Below are 14,389 nucleotides of genomic sequence, written 5' to 3'. Positions count from 1 at the left end.
CAGCACATTTTGAGGTGCCCAAAAATTGGGTGGAGACTGCTTGATTGACACATCAGCCTAAAGACATCGGTCAAGGGACAATGACCGCTCTTCACTATTGTTTCCTGGCTTGCTGTTGTTTTTGAACATATTATGAACATTTCCAGCAAATATTCCTAACAGATGCATTGCGGCTGGGTGTAGCAATACACGGAAAAAAGATCTTAGCCCGCATAAATTCCACACGATGAGAAAGTGAAGAAACTATGGACCTATTGAGTGAAACTGACTCAAACTTGGACGCACCGAGCAAGACGAGTGTAATTTTACATTTTAGGTAATCTAACCTAGAGGATGAAGTGTTTTGGTCGGCGTTTGGGAGGAAATGGCTTACTTTAAATGACGGTGACCGGGTGGCTTCCCTTTCCTGTTTAAAATGCAGAGCTGCCTTTAACATCCGTGTGGCTCCTCCAGCTCAATCGTCAGACGTCTTATTCCTCCTTCAAACAGATATCATTGTCACGGTACGAGTGCTTCATCTCACTGGAGCCAGCATGGTTCCAGCATAGGACTTATCACCCGACTGCAGGTGTAAAAATGCTTCCTGTCCCCTTGTTTCCGAAAACAGGGACTAAGGGTATGCACCTGCTTTCTCATGTCCACTTCAACCTGGATATTATGGACAGTAACAATGAGCACCTACGAGGAAAACACGTCTCAACTCCACATATATACAGTTCGCTCCAAAATAGTCTGTGGGCCCTTTGGATATATGTTGTCGTTTAATAACCCAAACTTTACTACCGTGACTTTTCCCACACTGGAAATATTTGCATTATTTTACAATTTTGTATTTTGTTTTATCAATAACTACCCACCCAAGCGAATCAGAGATCCCTATAAGACAGCAATAGCTGTTTTGACCAATGAGAAGCGCTGTGCAGTCGGCAATCGCGTATCACAATAAATAAAAAAACTACAATAAACATCCAAGATATGCGATACAGCGTACTCGTCGAAAGACGAAATATTATTGAGCGACAAAGAATCTTGCAAGACACCTTCCCATATGCGTGTTTCCCCTGCAAAGAAATCTGTTGTAGTGACATGAACAATAAGACGGGCTCGTTTCATAGATTTTTTCAATTATTTTTTTTTTATAACTTCAGCTTAAGCATTTAAATAGTTTAATTATGGGTTCATTGTTCAGACATGGACTGCGAGAGTTCCACCCTGTTAGACACATTCCTGTATGTACTTCAAAGTGTTAATTATGGTGGCTCCAATCAAGGGGACCCTCCTCTGCCTGCCTAAGGAATCCACCCCAGCAGGACTGAGGAGGCGCAGTGACATCCTGTTGGCAGAATGCTCAATTTCAACCTATATTTGGAATTCCAGGTTTTCTGACTTGGTGCCATTTGTTGTTGAACATATCTCCATATGCCCAATTCTTTTTTCTCCCCCATCTCACTGTCTTTCTGCCATTTCTCCCTTTCTTTCCTGAGATCCTCTTTTCTTTTCGAATCAGTGACACTGCATTCGCACACTTGGTTTCCATTAGATTAAATTTTCACCCCCAGATGGTGGTCATGGAACTGAAAAACAGAAGTTATATTTACACCACGGCCCACGGTCTAAAAGTATTGGAATGGCATGGTCACTTCCTTTGTTTTTGTTGCATACTGAGGGCATTTGGGGTTCAGATCAAAAGATGAATATGAGACAAAAGTTTAAAATCATGTATGCTTGGCTTTAAGGTGTACATTTTATCCTGTGTTTTAACTCTTGTCAAGTGTCTTTGAGTACAATGAAAATTAAATGTATTCTTATTATTAAAAGTTGAAAAGTCTCGCTTTAATTTCATGGTATTAATGCCTATATGTGTAAAACAACTCAGGACAGACCAGCCTTTGTCTGAAGCCACTCATTTTTCAAGTGAGTAAAAGTATTGTCATGAACATTATTAAATTGAGTTAATAACATTTAATATTCTGTGACATAACCCTTACTTGCAATAACTGCGTCAACCCATTGACTTGACCAGACTGTCGCATTCTTCAATTCAAATTCTTTTCCAGGCCTTTATTGCAGCCTCTTTCAGTTCTTTTTTGTTTCTGGGGATTTTACCCTTCAGTTTCCTCTTGGGGAGGTGAAATGTGTGCCCTTTTGGGTTGAGGTTTGGTTATTGACACGGCTAGACTAGAGTTGGGCAATATGACATATCGCGGAGACGATAACGATTTTACCACATCATTTTTTTTACGGTCGCATATCGTCATTTGTCATCTGCAGCAAACTGCGTGTAATTAATACAAACCCAAGTACAATGACGTTGGAAAGCTGTGTTAAACCTGAATAACGGGAAACAATAATTTGCAAATCATGTCGGTGACATCCATGCGAATGCCTCGACTTTACTGGTGATGCGTCATGCGCAGTTGGTTAAAATGGGTGAATCCAAATAACAAGTACTGCAGCTTTGGAAATTAATGAACAAACAATAGCAAACCCATAACTTAATTTAATAATTTAATGCCCATTTACAACATTTTAAAATGTCCTAAAGGCATGCTGCGTATGCTTTCAAACTATATAAGCATAACACTTTTTATTTTGAGCCTCATCAAAACACAAAGAATAGCAAAACTGCAAATCACATTTTTCTTTGAAGCTTTTCCGTGGATTGAATGGCCGAAGCCATCCGGAAAAGCTTTGCTGGGCTGCAAATGTCACCTGCAGCCAGGTAGTCGGCAAGATTGAGGCAAGATACTGGAGCAACTAGCGATAGTAAGTTTTCCAACAAGCTTCGGCTGGCTGCCATTGCCTTCTAAGCATGTTTGGTTTGGCTTCTTATTTAGTACAACCTCCATCTTGTCTCCTCCACGGCGGTGAATAAGCTACGCTTCTTTCAAACATCATTCTCGCAAAGGCATTGTGCGTAGTAATTAACAGAGGGAAAACTGGAGAAGCCATGCTAATTGCTAAGCGAACGTAATGTCATTGTGAAAGACCGGAATTAGAAATGCTTGGGTGACTGAGTACACTTCAGAAGAGGTCTCACTGGAACCGCGTTAATGCAGAGCGTATTCAACTTGGATAAGACAAGTAGAAAACAATTTAATAAATGTCTGGAGAGATAATTAATAGAAAACAATGCTACACACCCAGCTAAACAGGAATTGTGAATGCGTCACCTATGTCAATCTGGAGGAGTGGCCTAGAACAGGGGTCCCCAACCTTTTTTGCCCCACGGACCGGTTTATGTCAGACAATATTTTCAGGGACCGGCATTTAAGGTGTGGCGGAAATAATACAACAAAATAATATGGTATGAGCTGCTTGAAAACTGTGGCGTTTTCGAAATATAATAACAATAAACACAAGGAGCGTACAATCTGGCCGCAACACTCTGATCGCAATGGTAATGTTTAATGCCTTCAAAATACGATACAATGCAAATTCAAAGTGCATGAAAATGACGACTCACCACAGCCCCGAGCTTGATTTTCTAAAACCAGACGGTCCCATCTCATGGTAATAGGAGACAATGACACCTCAAGTGTGTGTTTTATGTCCAGTCTACTTCGTAATTTTGTTTTAGTCGCCGTTGCTGCAGAAAACCCCCGCCTCACACAGGTAGCATGTCGGAAATAGCAACAGTGCTATTGTGGCGATCTCAGAATATTCAGCCATAACTTTAATCCAGTTGTCTCGAACGTCCTTTTTAGGCCGCTGTCATTTGCGATCTCCAGCAGTTTTTTAAACAAATTTTTTTAGTCTTTTTTTTTTTTTTTTTTTTTTTTTTGCGTAATGGTCACATGTCGCAGAAGCGTGGTTTGACACGTGTCAAGCGTGACACAGACGGATGTAACGGAGAATCCGGTAATTTTTCAAAATAAAACATCTTTCGTATTCCGAAATAAATAAAACTGAATTAAGGCAAGTTCTTTCTGTGCGGCCCGGCACCAAATGCCCTGCGGACCGGTATCGGTCCGCGGACCGGCGGTTGGGGACCCCTGGCCTAGAAGATAAAAACGTTTAAGAATACTCTGAGGAAAAGCTTTTCAGAAAATGGATGCCTGTAGTATATTGAATGATTATATTCTTACCGATGTGATTTCTTTTAACAATACAGTCCTGATTTTTGATTTGGACCTTTGAGATCTGCACAATAAGAGAGAGTTTTCTCACAAGACTATATCAGTAATATTTATTTATGTGCAGCTGACAGCAACGGTGCAAGCTTCACTGCCTGACTGTGTTTGTGTTGCTTAAAAACTTGGGGCCTAGGTTACAGGTAAAATAAGGTTGTTGTGGTACTAGTTGTGTGTGTGCTTCACATAACAAGGTTATTTTGTTGGGCAAACCTACAGTAAATTGTCAATGAATGAATGTCAAAAATGATTGCTGAGTAACACTCCGTCCATCCATTTGAACATACAGTATGTAGCACAGCACCGATTCTTACAATTTCTTTTTTCATTCTCCGTTGTCCTATGTGGTATAGAAATGTAGTCAAAAGTTGCACTTAACCTTCTCATTATTGATGTAAACATTAAAAGTTGAGTTAAAAAACACACTGGGGCTCGATTGAGCTGGGACAGCACCAATGAATTCAGTAATGGCCCATCTGTTTTTGCTGGCCCACTCTTAATAGCTTTCTCAAATTGCCAAAGTATTGTATTTTGGCCATGCTTCACTGCAGCTTGACTATTGTTTTCTCATTTCTTTCCAGGTTTAAGTAAAGAAAGGACAGCGTTCATTGATGCCAACTCTTCCTTCATCACTTCTCTCACCATCCTCCAATTCTTCCAACTTTCCGGACAAATTATCTCCTCCTTTCTCAGCATGGCAGCTGTGTTTCTACTCTGGCGGTGTCACTAAACTTCATCTTTGCCTACCACCATGGAGAGAAAACGCAGAAAGAAATTATTCTAGCCGCTCAGAACATTTTCATTATGGACTCACTTTTGGAGCTCTGGACCTGAGATGCTATTTCATTGCCCTGACACAGGTTTTAGCTGCTCAAAACTGAAAACTGCAGCAGAGTTTCATAGAGATACACAAAAGACATGATTTGTGCAGTTTCACAACGCAAAATGCTCCTACTACCAGTGTGGATATCCATGCTTATGGGACTGCTTGCAGGCGTCCTGCCTGTGGTGGGGGTGGAGCCATCGCCAGAGGGAAAATCTGGCCCTGGTCAAAGCCCTAACTTGGAGTCTCCCAACTCTAACTGTTCCCATCTCACTCTCAAACTAGAATTCTCCTCCAAGGTGGTGGAGCATGGTAAGAAATAATTGTCATTCTCAAAGCTGGGATTTGACGTGTAATTTTCATCAGCAATGATTTTTTTGTGTGCATTTTTTGCAGACAGTATTTAAGGCAAGGTAACCATGGAAATAATTAAATTAATTTGCCGCTGGCGATACTGAAGCAGTTCACTTTGATGTTTATTTTGAAGCAGATGTCGTCTTTGAATTGTGAATTTGGCATGACAATCACCACCATGGATATTTTCATATGTCTGTGTCCTAAAACAATCTCTCCACATTTTGCATCCAGAGTACATTGTGGCATTCACGGGGTATTTCTCAGCCAAAGCACGCAGCCTGTACATTAGCAGCGCCCTACGGAACGCAAAGGACGGAGCATTGGAGTGGCACATTGTTCCCAGGGAGAACCCAGCTTCCGACTTCCCCAGCGACTTTGATCTGGTCCACATCCGACAAGCTTCACCAAGCAGTCTGCTGACCTTAGAAGACCACCCTTACATCAAAAGGGTCACTCCACAACGCAAAGTGTTCCGTTCGCTCAAATACATTCCTTGTAAGTCCTGCCTTACTGTGCTGCTGGCTTGGAAAATATCAGCTGCTAATGGAAAAAGATTGTATAAAAGTGCTGTAGTGCGAATAATTTGTTAGCCAAAAGCTGTTTACCTGCTATATAATCCCTGTTTAAAAAAAAAAAAAAAAAATCTGTTGGTGCATTTTCCAGTTAGTGTTACAATAGTACCAAACACACGCCAAGCCTGGGTGTGTAGATTTTGGATGTTGAATGTGTGTCTAAATATATGTGTGTGTTGGGGGATGAAACAGAGAACGTCTGTTTGCTCACTCACAGAGGAAAAGGTGAGTACGGGTGGTGGGGCTTGCTGGAACAGGGTACGCCCTGTTCTCAGCACTGGACAAAATAAATCAGCGTAGGGCGGCCCACCATTTACAGAAGACTAGCATTGCCATTATTTATTTATTGAACTAGTTATTTATAATGAAATGTAGCTAAGTACATCTGAAGTATTTTGACATTTGAAAGTCAAAGTATTCATCTCAATAGATCATACTTAGTTTTAAGACTAATGTCAGTCTTTGGAAAGTTTTGATTCAATAAAGCGTTATTTCTTTGTTTTTGCTTAATCTTCTCATTAATATTTTTCTTTATTTTTTTTTCATTGGAGAGATGACTACTCGAGACTGGATAAGCCCTTAGCTTAGATGATTAAAGAGACCCACCGTGGCATAAAACATTACCCTGGAGCTCGGCAGTTGTTTGCTAAGTGACCTCGATATGTTATAATTATGATGACATCGACTTTAACATTGCTGGTCTCTTCAGCTCGACATCACTGGGAAATAGATGCAACGAGATAACTTAAAGGCAAAATTCACATGTAATGTCACAGTGAAAATGTCACTCTGAGCATGTGGTTAAAAATAATACCTCTGTAGAATTAAAATAATGATTCACACTTATTCACACCTGAGGACTAAATTGTTGCCCAATTGTTGCATTTTGTTTCCCCAGCACCAGAAACAGCTGCGCCCTGTAACACTAGCGACAGGATGCAAAAATGGCAGTCATGGCAATCGTCCCGGCCTTTTCGAAGGACAAGTCTGTCACTGGCCTCAGGTTTTTGGCATTCAACTGGCCGCCACTCCAGTCGGCGCCTCCTGCGAGCCATCCCCCGCCATGTAGCCCAGATCCTGCAAGCAGATGTACTCTGGCAGATGGGACACACTGGTAAGCCTCAACAGTTTTGAATCAGAAGGATGTATTAAACATGCGAAGCATCCAAATGTAAGGTGCTGAAATAAGCATTGCCTGCGTGTGGGTGTGTAGGTTCTGGTGTGAAAGTGGCAGTGTTTGACACTGGTCTGAGTGAGAAACACCCACATTTTAAGAATGTGAAGGAAAGGACCAACTGGACCAATGAGAAGACACTGGATGATGGTGAGCATTACAAAATATGATACTAATGTTAATGATGAAGAGGTGCAAATGCATTTTATTATGATTGTCAATGTAATTTCCTTATAAGTGCATTAGGAATCAATAATGTTATGACTTGGAAGAAAAAAAAGATCGAATCAGGCTTTTTATTGTATTTTTTCAGGCTTGGGTCATGGCACATTTGTAGCTGGAGTGATAGCAAGTATGAGAGAGTGTCAGGGCTTTGCTCCTGACTCAGAGCTGCACATCTTCAGAGTGTTCACAAACAACCAGGTATGTACGATAATAATGGGCAGCACAGAGGCCGACTGGTTTGCACATCCACCTTAACGGCACAGTTCTGAGGTTGTGGGTTGAAATCCAGGCTCTGGCCTTCTTTTGTGGCGTTTGCTTGTTCTTCCTTTGCCTGCTTTCAATTTCTCCGGATAGTCCGGTCGGTTCCCAAATTCTAAAAACATGATTTATAGGTTAATTGAATACTTGAAATTGTCCATAGAAGTGATTGTGAGTGGGAATGGTTGTCTGTCTATATGTGTCCTGCAATTGGTTGGCAACTAGTTCAGGATACCCCTCTCCTCTCACTCAGAATCAATTGGTTGAGGCCCCAACACACCTTAGTGAAGATGAGTAATACAGAGAATGAATGGATGGATGATACTTTAACACCTCTAATTATTCACATGTCCCCGCGCCTTAACCATCCAGTAGATGCAGTAAGTTTCCAGAGACATAAAATGCAAGGACAAGTGAATGTGATTTAAAAATAAAAAATAAAATAAAACAAAATTATTTCCCCCTCCACACTTTTTACTGTCCAGGTGTCATACACGTCATGGTTCCTGGATGCTTTCAACTATGCCATCCTGAAAAAGATTGATGTTCTCAACCTCAGCATTGGAGGCCCCGATTTCATGGATCACCCTTTTGTTGATAAGGTCAGACACTCACGTCGTACTTGTTTATCACCTGAAGAACATGTCATCTCAGTATAAATATTCAAGTTGGCAGGGCTCCAGCAGGGTCTTCAAAAGTCTTAAAAGCACCCAATTGCCTTTAAAAGTGTTCCAGGCTAATTGGGTTCAATATTGTACTACGTTATATAGTAACCAATTTTATTCACAATAATTATGCCATAAGAAAATGGCATTTTTTAGATGACACTTTCATCAAGCCGTGATACAGAAAAAAAACTGCATCTTTCAAGATAATGCTTTTTATTCCACTCCATGGCTTGCACAATTATGGAAAATGACATGACCCCCTTACCCACCTCACTTAAACCGTATGGATAACTTGTGGGCTCCTTTTGAAACAGACTATTTAGCACGATAGAAAATTGTCCATCTCTCTAACACTAATGTCTGGGAGGTTGTGGTTGCTACTGTACAAAAAGCTGATTATCAATATATATTAACATTGATTGACCTCATGGATGGAATGCTCATGAAGACAAGGCTACATTGGTCAATGATTTTTGAGGGGAAATGTTTTTGTACATTTTCAGTTGGGTTTTTTTTTTCCTTTGCAGATGAAAATGCTCAAGTGAAATGGGAAAATATGTATTTTTTTCCATTTAATGACCTGATAATTATGTATAAACGGCACTAGGTAGCTCCTTCAGCCAGAGACTGTTACACCCGCGCTGCAAGAAGGAGAGATACCGAGGCTCGTTCCTACCAACTGCTGTCAGGCTGCTGAATAAAAAATAATAACAATAATAATAATAATAATTAAATGATGTGAAAAACAATTGTAAATAGCACTGCGATTTATCCATTTGTATTTATATCGCACTTAATTGAACGGTGTTTGCTTGTTTTTTCTTCTTTCTACCCACCTTCTTGCTGCTGTAGGCTGTAGATTTCCCCAGTGTGGGACAAATAAAGGATATCTTAACTTAAATATTTGCCAAATAATTTCATATAAATATTCAGGTTGAGCTTCAGTAACATTTCAGATTGAGTAAGAGTTCTGTAATAATAATAAAAAAAATGATCAAAAACACAACCGGCCTAATAAATGGGGATGTGGTGTATTTACAAAGGAGGTGAAGGAAGCAGGAGTTTGAGCTACATTGCAGGAGTAAAGTGCCTTCTCCTGGAAGATTTTCATGACATTACTGTGGACATGAGAGTTTTGGCCCGGACCCTGTAATTTATGATATAATGATTTACTACTTTTAGTACTGAATCGGAAGAGCTCCTTGACAGTCCACTGAAAAATGTTTGTGGTCGTCTTTTTTTCTTGATGCTTCCACTTCAAACATTTAAACTTCAAATCAGATGGACCTAGTGAACTGATCTAATTTGTCAGGGGTTGTACGAACTGTCATTAAGGCTCTGTGAAGGAGGAGGAGGGAAGGGTAAGCAAGTGGCTCAATTCTCACAAAAACTCAGATAAACCTATGATGCAATATATCAAAACATTTTAGGGAGGGTTGTTATTTATTTCTTTTTGAATGATTGAAGAAAATTGGGCTCCTGCAGAAAGGCATGTTTCTCAACCAGAGCAGAAGGGCATGCACTTGAGCACCACTAGGGGTCCACGTGTGCATGTATTTAGAGCAGCTGTGGTACTGACTTGGGTGTGGTGATCAAATAATGACCTCTTCACACGGTTTGTCTCTTTTTCAGTTGAATTGCTTGAATTTAGTTTTTGCTTGATTGCCAGGTTGGCATTGGAAAATGAGAATCTGTTCTCAGTTACCATACCTGGATGAATAAAGGTAGCATACATGAATCCATTCATTCATTCATTCATTCATTTTCCGAACCGCTTAATCCTCACTAGGGTCGCGGGGGGTGCTGGAGCCTATCCCAGCTGTCTTCAGGCAGTAAGCGGGGGACACCCTGAACCGGTTGCCAGCCAATCGCAGGGCACACAGAGACGAACAACCATGCACACTCACACTCACACCGAGGGACAATTTAGCGTGTTCAATCAGCCTGCCATGCATGTTTTTGGAGCGTGGGAGGAAACCGGAGTACCCGGAGAAAACCCACGCAGGCCCGGGGAGAACATGCAAACTCCACACAGGGAGGCCGGAGCTGGAATTGAACCCGGTACCTCTGCACTGTGAAGTCGACGTGCTAACCACTGGACTACTGGGCCGCCTACATGAATCCAATAAATTATAAAGGCCATGGATAATGATTGTATCCAAGTCAAATTTTAACCTGAGAACACCTGACATTTTATCTGGGGTTTGTTACCTTTCCAAATCACTGTCAAAGTGCTCATTTTGTTTTTTGACTCATATTGTAGCACATGAAAGCAGTGTAATATGGTGTGTGTGTGTGTGTGTGTGTGTGTGTGTGTGTGTGTGTGTGTATAACTTTTCCCCATCTTTTTCGATGTACAGGTATGGGAGCTCACTGCCAATAGAGTGATAATGGTCTCAGCAATTGGCAACGATGGACCACTGTATGGGTATGTTAGTCACTATATTGAAGAAATCATGCTTCACTTCACACACAACTGTTTTACGTGGAGAAAAACAACATTGTTCTTTTGTAATCAGTGGCAAATGGGGTATAGTGTCAGCAAAAGTTTTAATTTTAGATAAAATTCTAAGTAACAGACATACCCCACAATACTCGAAACAGGGATATATAATGGCACCGTGGCACTAATTAGGAATGTTTGCTGGTCAGTCCCGCCACATGACTTACAAATAACATGGGCATCCTTTTGTTAGAACTCTCAATAACCCGGCAGACCAGATGGATGTCATTGGAGTGGGAGGCATAGACTTTGAAGACAACATTGCAAGGTTTTCTTCCAGAGGCATGACTACCTGGGTAAGTCTCTGCAGGAGCGCTGTTACTTCCCTAATACAAATCAAATTCCAATGAAGTTTGGACATTGTGTTAAACATAAATAAAAAGGGAATACAGTGATTTGTAAATAATGTTGAATTGAATACTCTACAAAGATAAGATATTTAATGTTCATGATAAACTTAATTGTTTTTAACAAATTTTATGGGTGCAACACGTTCAAAAAAAGCTGGGAGAGGGTCATACTTAGCACACTGTTACATCACAAAATTCAAAAAAAGTTTGGGAACTGAGGACATTAATTGTTGAAGCTTTATAGGGGGTATTCTTTCCCATTCTTGCTTTGCATAGTGGAGTTTTAAGTGAATGAAGCGCCAAACTCAATATACTGACATTGGTTTTCTCAAATGTTGTTTAACCCATGTGGTGACGTAATTTATGCATTGATGTCTGTTATTGATGCAGTGCCACCTGAGGAATCGAAGGTCATGAGCATTCAATGTTGGTTTTCGGCCTTGCTATATGCAGTAATTTCTCCAGGTTCTCTGAACCTTTTGATGATATTATGCATCACAGATGATGAAATCCCTACAGTCCTTGCAATTGTACGTTGAGGAGCATTGTCCTTAAACTGTTTGACTACTACCTCGTGCAGTTGTTCACTAAGCGGCGAACCTTGCCCCATCTTTGCTTGTGATTGACTGAGCAATTCAGAAAAGCTACTTTTATACTCAATCATGGCACCCACCTGCTCCCAGTTAGCCTGCTCACCTGTGAGATGTTCCCAACGTGTTTGATGAGCATTCCTCATTCTTTTTTGCCACCTGTCCCAGCCATAAAATACCAATGATCATTATTTGCTAAAAGCAATCAAGTTGATCAGTGTGAACATGAAATATCTTGGCTTTGTGGTATACTCAATTAAATCTAGGATGAACATATTTTGCAAATCATTGTGTTTTGTTTTTATTTATGTTTAACACAACGCCCCAAATTCACTGGAAGCGGGTTTGTATATTGTAATTAATATTTTAAAAGTGTCATGAAAGAAGTTTAGTTTAAACATTTTCACTTTGATTCGGAGTTGGTCAACCACTGCGTCAAAACTTTCTGATTCTTCATTCGCATCCCAGGCATTTGCACACAACACAGTATCACCTCTCATACAACTTGAATCAGTCAGCGGCCAAAGCAGACATCTTTCCTGAGATACAATTACGATGTTGCACTCCAGATTCTTACACTCCCTCTGAAGCTGATGTTTGATTAAATGAGGAGGTCAGAGTGAAAAGACTGCACTCAGCCACTCTCCAAATAGACTGCATCAGCTATATTTTCTATTCATGTTCTTTGAAAGTATTTCCCTGCTCCGTCCATTTTCTTTTCTGTCTTGGGATTGTATCTTTTCCTTGATATCCATCCACTGCCAGACACTGTGTCGCAATAACAGACAATAAGTTTATTCTTTAATTCACAATACTGGAAAAAAAAAAAAACAATAACAATAATTCCGAGCAGTGGGTTTTGCTGTCTTGTCTTGAATCTGACTCACATCTCTGTGCAGGAGCTGCCTGGGGGCTACGGCAGAGTGAAGCCCGATATTGTCACCTATGGGTCTGGTGTTCGGGGGTCAGGGATGAAAGAAGGATGCCGATCTCTGTCTGGCACCAGTGTTGCCTCTCCCGTGGTGGCTGGAGCCGTTACACTTTTGGCTAGGTGAAGATCATAAACTGATCCCTGTCATTCAAACATATGTTTGCGCTTCTTTTGATCTATGCTCATTTAGAAAGTGTGCATTGTCAGTGAGATAGCTATTAGCATTCTTAGATTTGTAGCCCATCTTTTACAGGTATGGTTAAAAGGGAGGTTGTTCTAATGAAATGTATTGTTTGAATGCACATTCTTAATGTTTGCAGTCAACTAAAATCCAGTAGATCTGGAGGAAAATGGCATCACTGATACAGCACATATATATGTGAACAAGTATGTATCATCCAATATCTATTGTGAACAATAGTTATGTTTGGGGAGAGGGGGCTGAACAGCTGATAGCTCTCAATGTCATGGTAATCAGACAGGCAGGGGCTAGGAGAAGAATAGAATGAATATATGAAGAAGCCCTCAAAGAATGTGTGGGTCTGATGATGTGGAGGGGGTTGATGAGATACAGAACGGCAAACTTTTTGAGGTAAGGAGCAGGACATTACCAGCAAATAGGATGGGGTGTGTTGTGGGCAGCTCGTGAAGTTGGTCTACGACAGACAGGTGTAATGTGATTTCTGTCAGGGGATCTTGTGGCACTGCCAGCAGCAGATTTTACATGCTAAGAATTTGACACCAAATTAGTCATATTTACCTGTCCTCTATCCTCCAGCACTGTGCTGAATCGAGAGTTAGTGAACCCAGCCTCCATGAAACAGGCTCTGATCGCCTCAGCCCGCAGGCTGCCAGGAGTCAACATGTTCGAACAGGGTCATGGAAAATTGGACCTGATCAGAGCTTACCAGATCCTCAACAGCTACAGACCTCAGGCCAGGTAACGCCTGCCGCATCAGGTGACCAACTGAAAGGCCTGAATAATAAAAAATAATGTGTCCTTCCTGATGTCAGTCTTTCTCCCAGCTACATTGACCTGACTGAGTGTCCATACATGTGGCCTTATTGCTCTCAGCCCATCTACTATGGAGGAATGCCCACCATTGTGAATGTCACAATTCTTAATGGGATGGGTGTCACTGGCAGGATTCTAGACAAGGTGAACACAATTTTCAATCCATCTTCCATATAAATTGTTCATCTTTGCACCGAATTGCACAAAGCTCCTGTAAACGTACCGTACTTGACCTGGTTTTGCTTCATGATGTGGCCTCTAAATTTGTCCGTCTCTCATTCAGCCTATTTGGCAGCCCTACCTTCCTCAGAATGGGGACCATATTGATGTGGCCGTCTCATACTCGCCAGTGTTGTGGCCATGGGCCGGCTACCTGGCTGTCTCCATATCTGTTGCCAAGAAAGCTGCATCCTGGGAAGGGATTGCCCAAGGCCATGTAATGGTGACAGTGGCATCCCCTGCAGAGAATGATGTGAGTAAATGGAGCCACACTTGTTCTTTTTGTCATTACTATGACATGTCTTGTCATTGTGGTCATTTGTAAAAATGGTGAAAGTGTGTCTCTGATATGTAGTTGCACTAATATCTACCCATCACTTGTGTCAGTCCGAGGTGGAAGGGGAACTGACCTCCACAGTGAAACTGCCCATTAAGGTGAAGATCATCCCGACTCCTCCACGCAGTAAAAGGGTGTTGTGGGACCAGTACCACAACCTCCGGTACCCACCTGGCTACTTTCCACGAGATAATCTCCGCATGAAAAATGACCCGCTTGACTGGTATGTGTGTA

The 14,389-nt window shown here is 41.2% G+C and overlaps 1 protein-coding gene across 1 annotated transcript in view; it reads left to right on the top strand.

The window, feature by feature from the left end:
• Positions 1-14,389, top strand: part of mbtps1 (membrane-bound transcription factor peptidase, site 1) — a 30,153-nt gene that overhangs the window by 2,733 nt on the left and 13,031 nt on the right. The window contains exons 2-14 of the mRNA XM_086109053.1: positions 4,715-5,268; positions 5,545-5,808; positions 6,784-6,999; positions 7,099-7,209; positions 7,373-7,482; positions 8,028-8,144; positions 10,571-10,638; positions 10,907-11,009; positions 12,553-12,704; positions 13,363-13,524; positions 13,599-13,743; positions 13,883-14,071; positions 14,206-14,378. Of these exons, the coding sequence (XP_085965179.1) occupies positions 5,052-5,268; positions 5,545-5,808; positions 6,784-6,999; positions 7,099-7,209; positions 7,373-7,482; positions 8,028-8,144; positions 10,571-10,638; positions 10,907-11,009; positions 12,553-12,704; positions 13,363-13,524; positions 13,599-13,743; positions 13,883-14,071; positions 14,206-14,378 (2,027 nt within the window). The 5' untranslated portion in view covers positions 4,715-5,051. The remainder of the gene's footprint in view (positions 1-4,714; positions 5,269-5,544; positions 5,809-6,783; positions 7,000-7,098; positions 7,210-7,372; positions 7,483-8,027; positions 8,145-10,570; positions 10,639-10,906; positions 11,010-12,552; positions 12,705-13,362; positions 13,525-13,598; positions 13,744-13,882; positions 14,072-14,205; positions 14,379-14,389) is intronic.

Source organism: Hippocampus guttulatus, chromosome 4 (assembly GCF_054856545.1).
Source record: "Hippocampus guttulatus isolate MCC_2025c chromosome 4, RoL_Hgut_1.0, whole genome shotgun sequence".
Classification (NCBI taxonomy): Eukaryota; Metazoa; Chordata; class Actinopteri; order Syngnathiformes; family Syngnathidae; genus Hippocampus; species Hippocampus guttulatus.
This window is presented reverse-complemented; position numbering and strand designations above follow the sequence as displayed.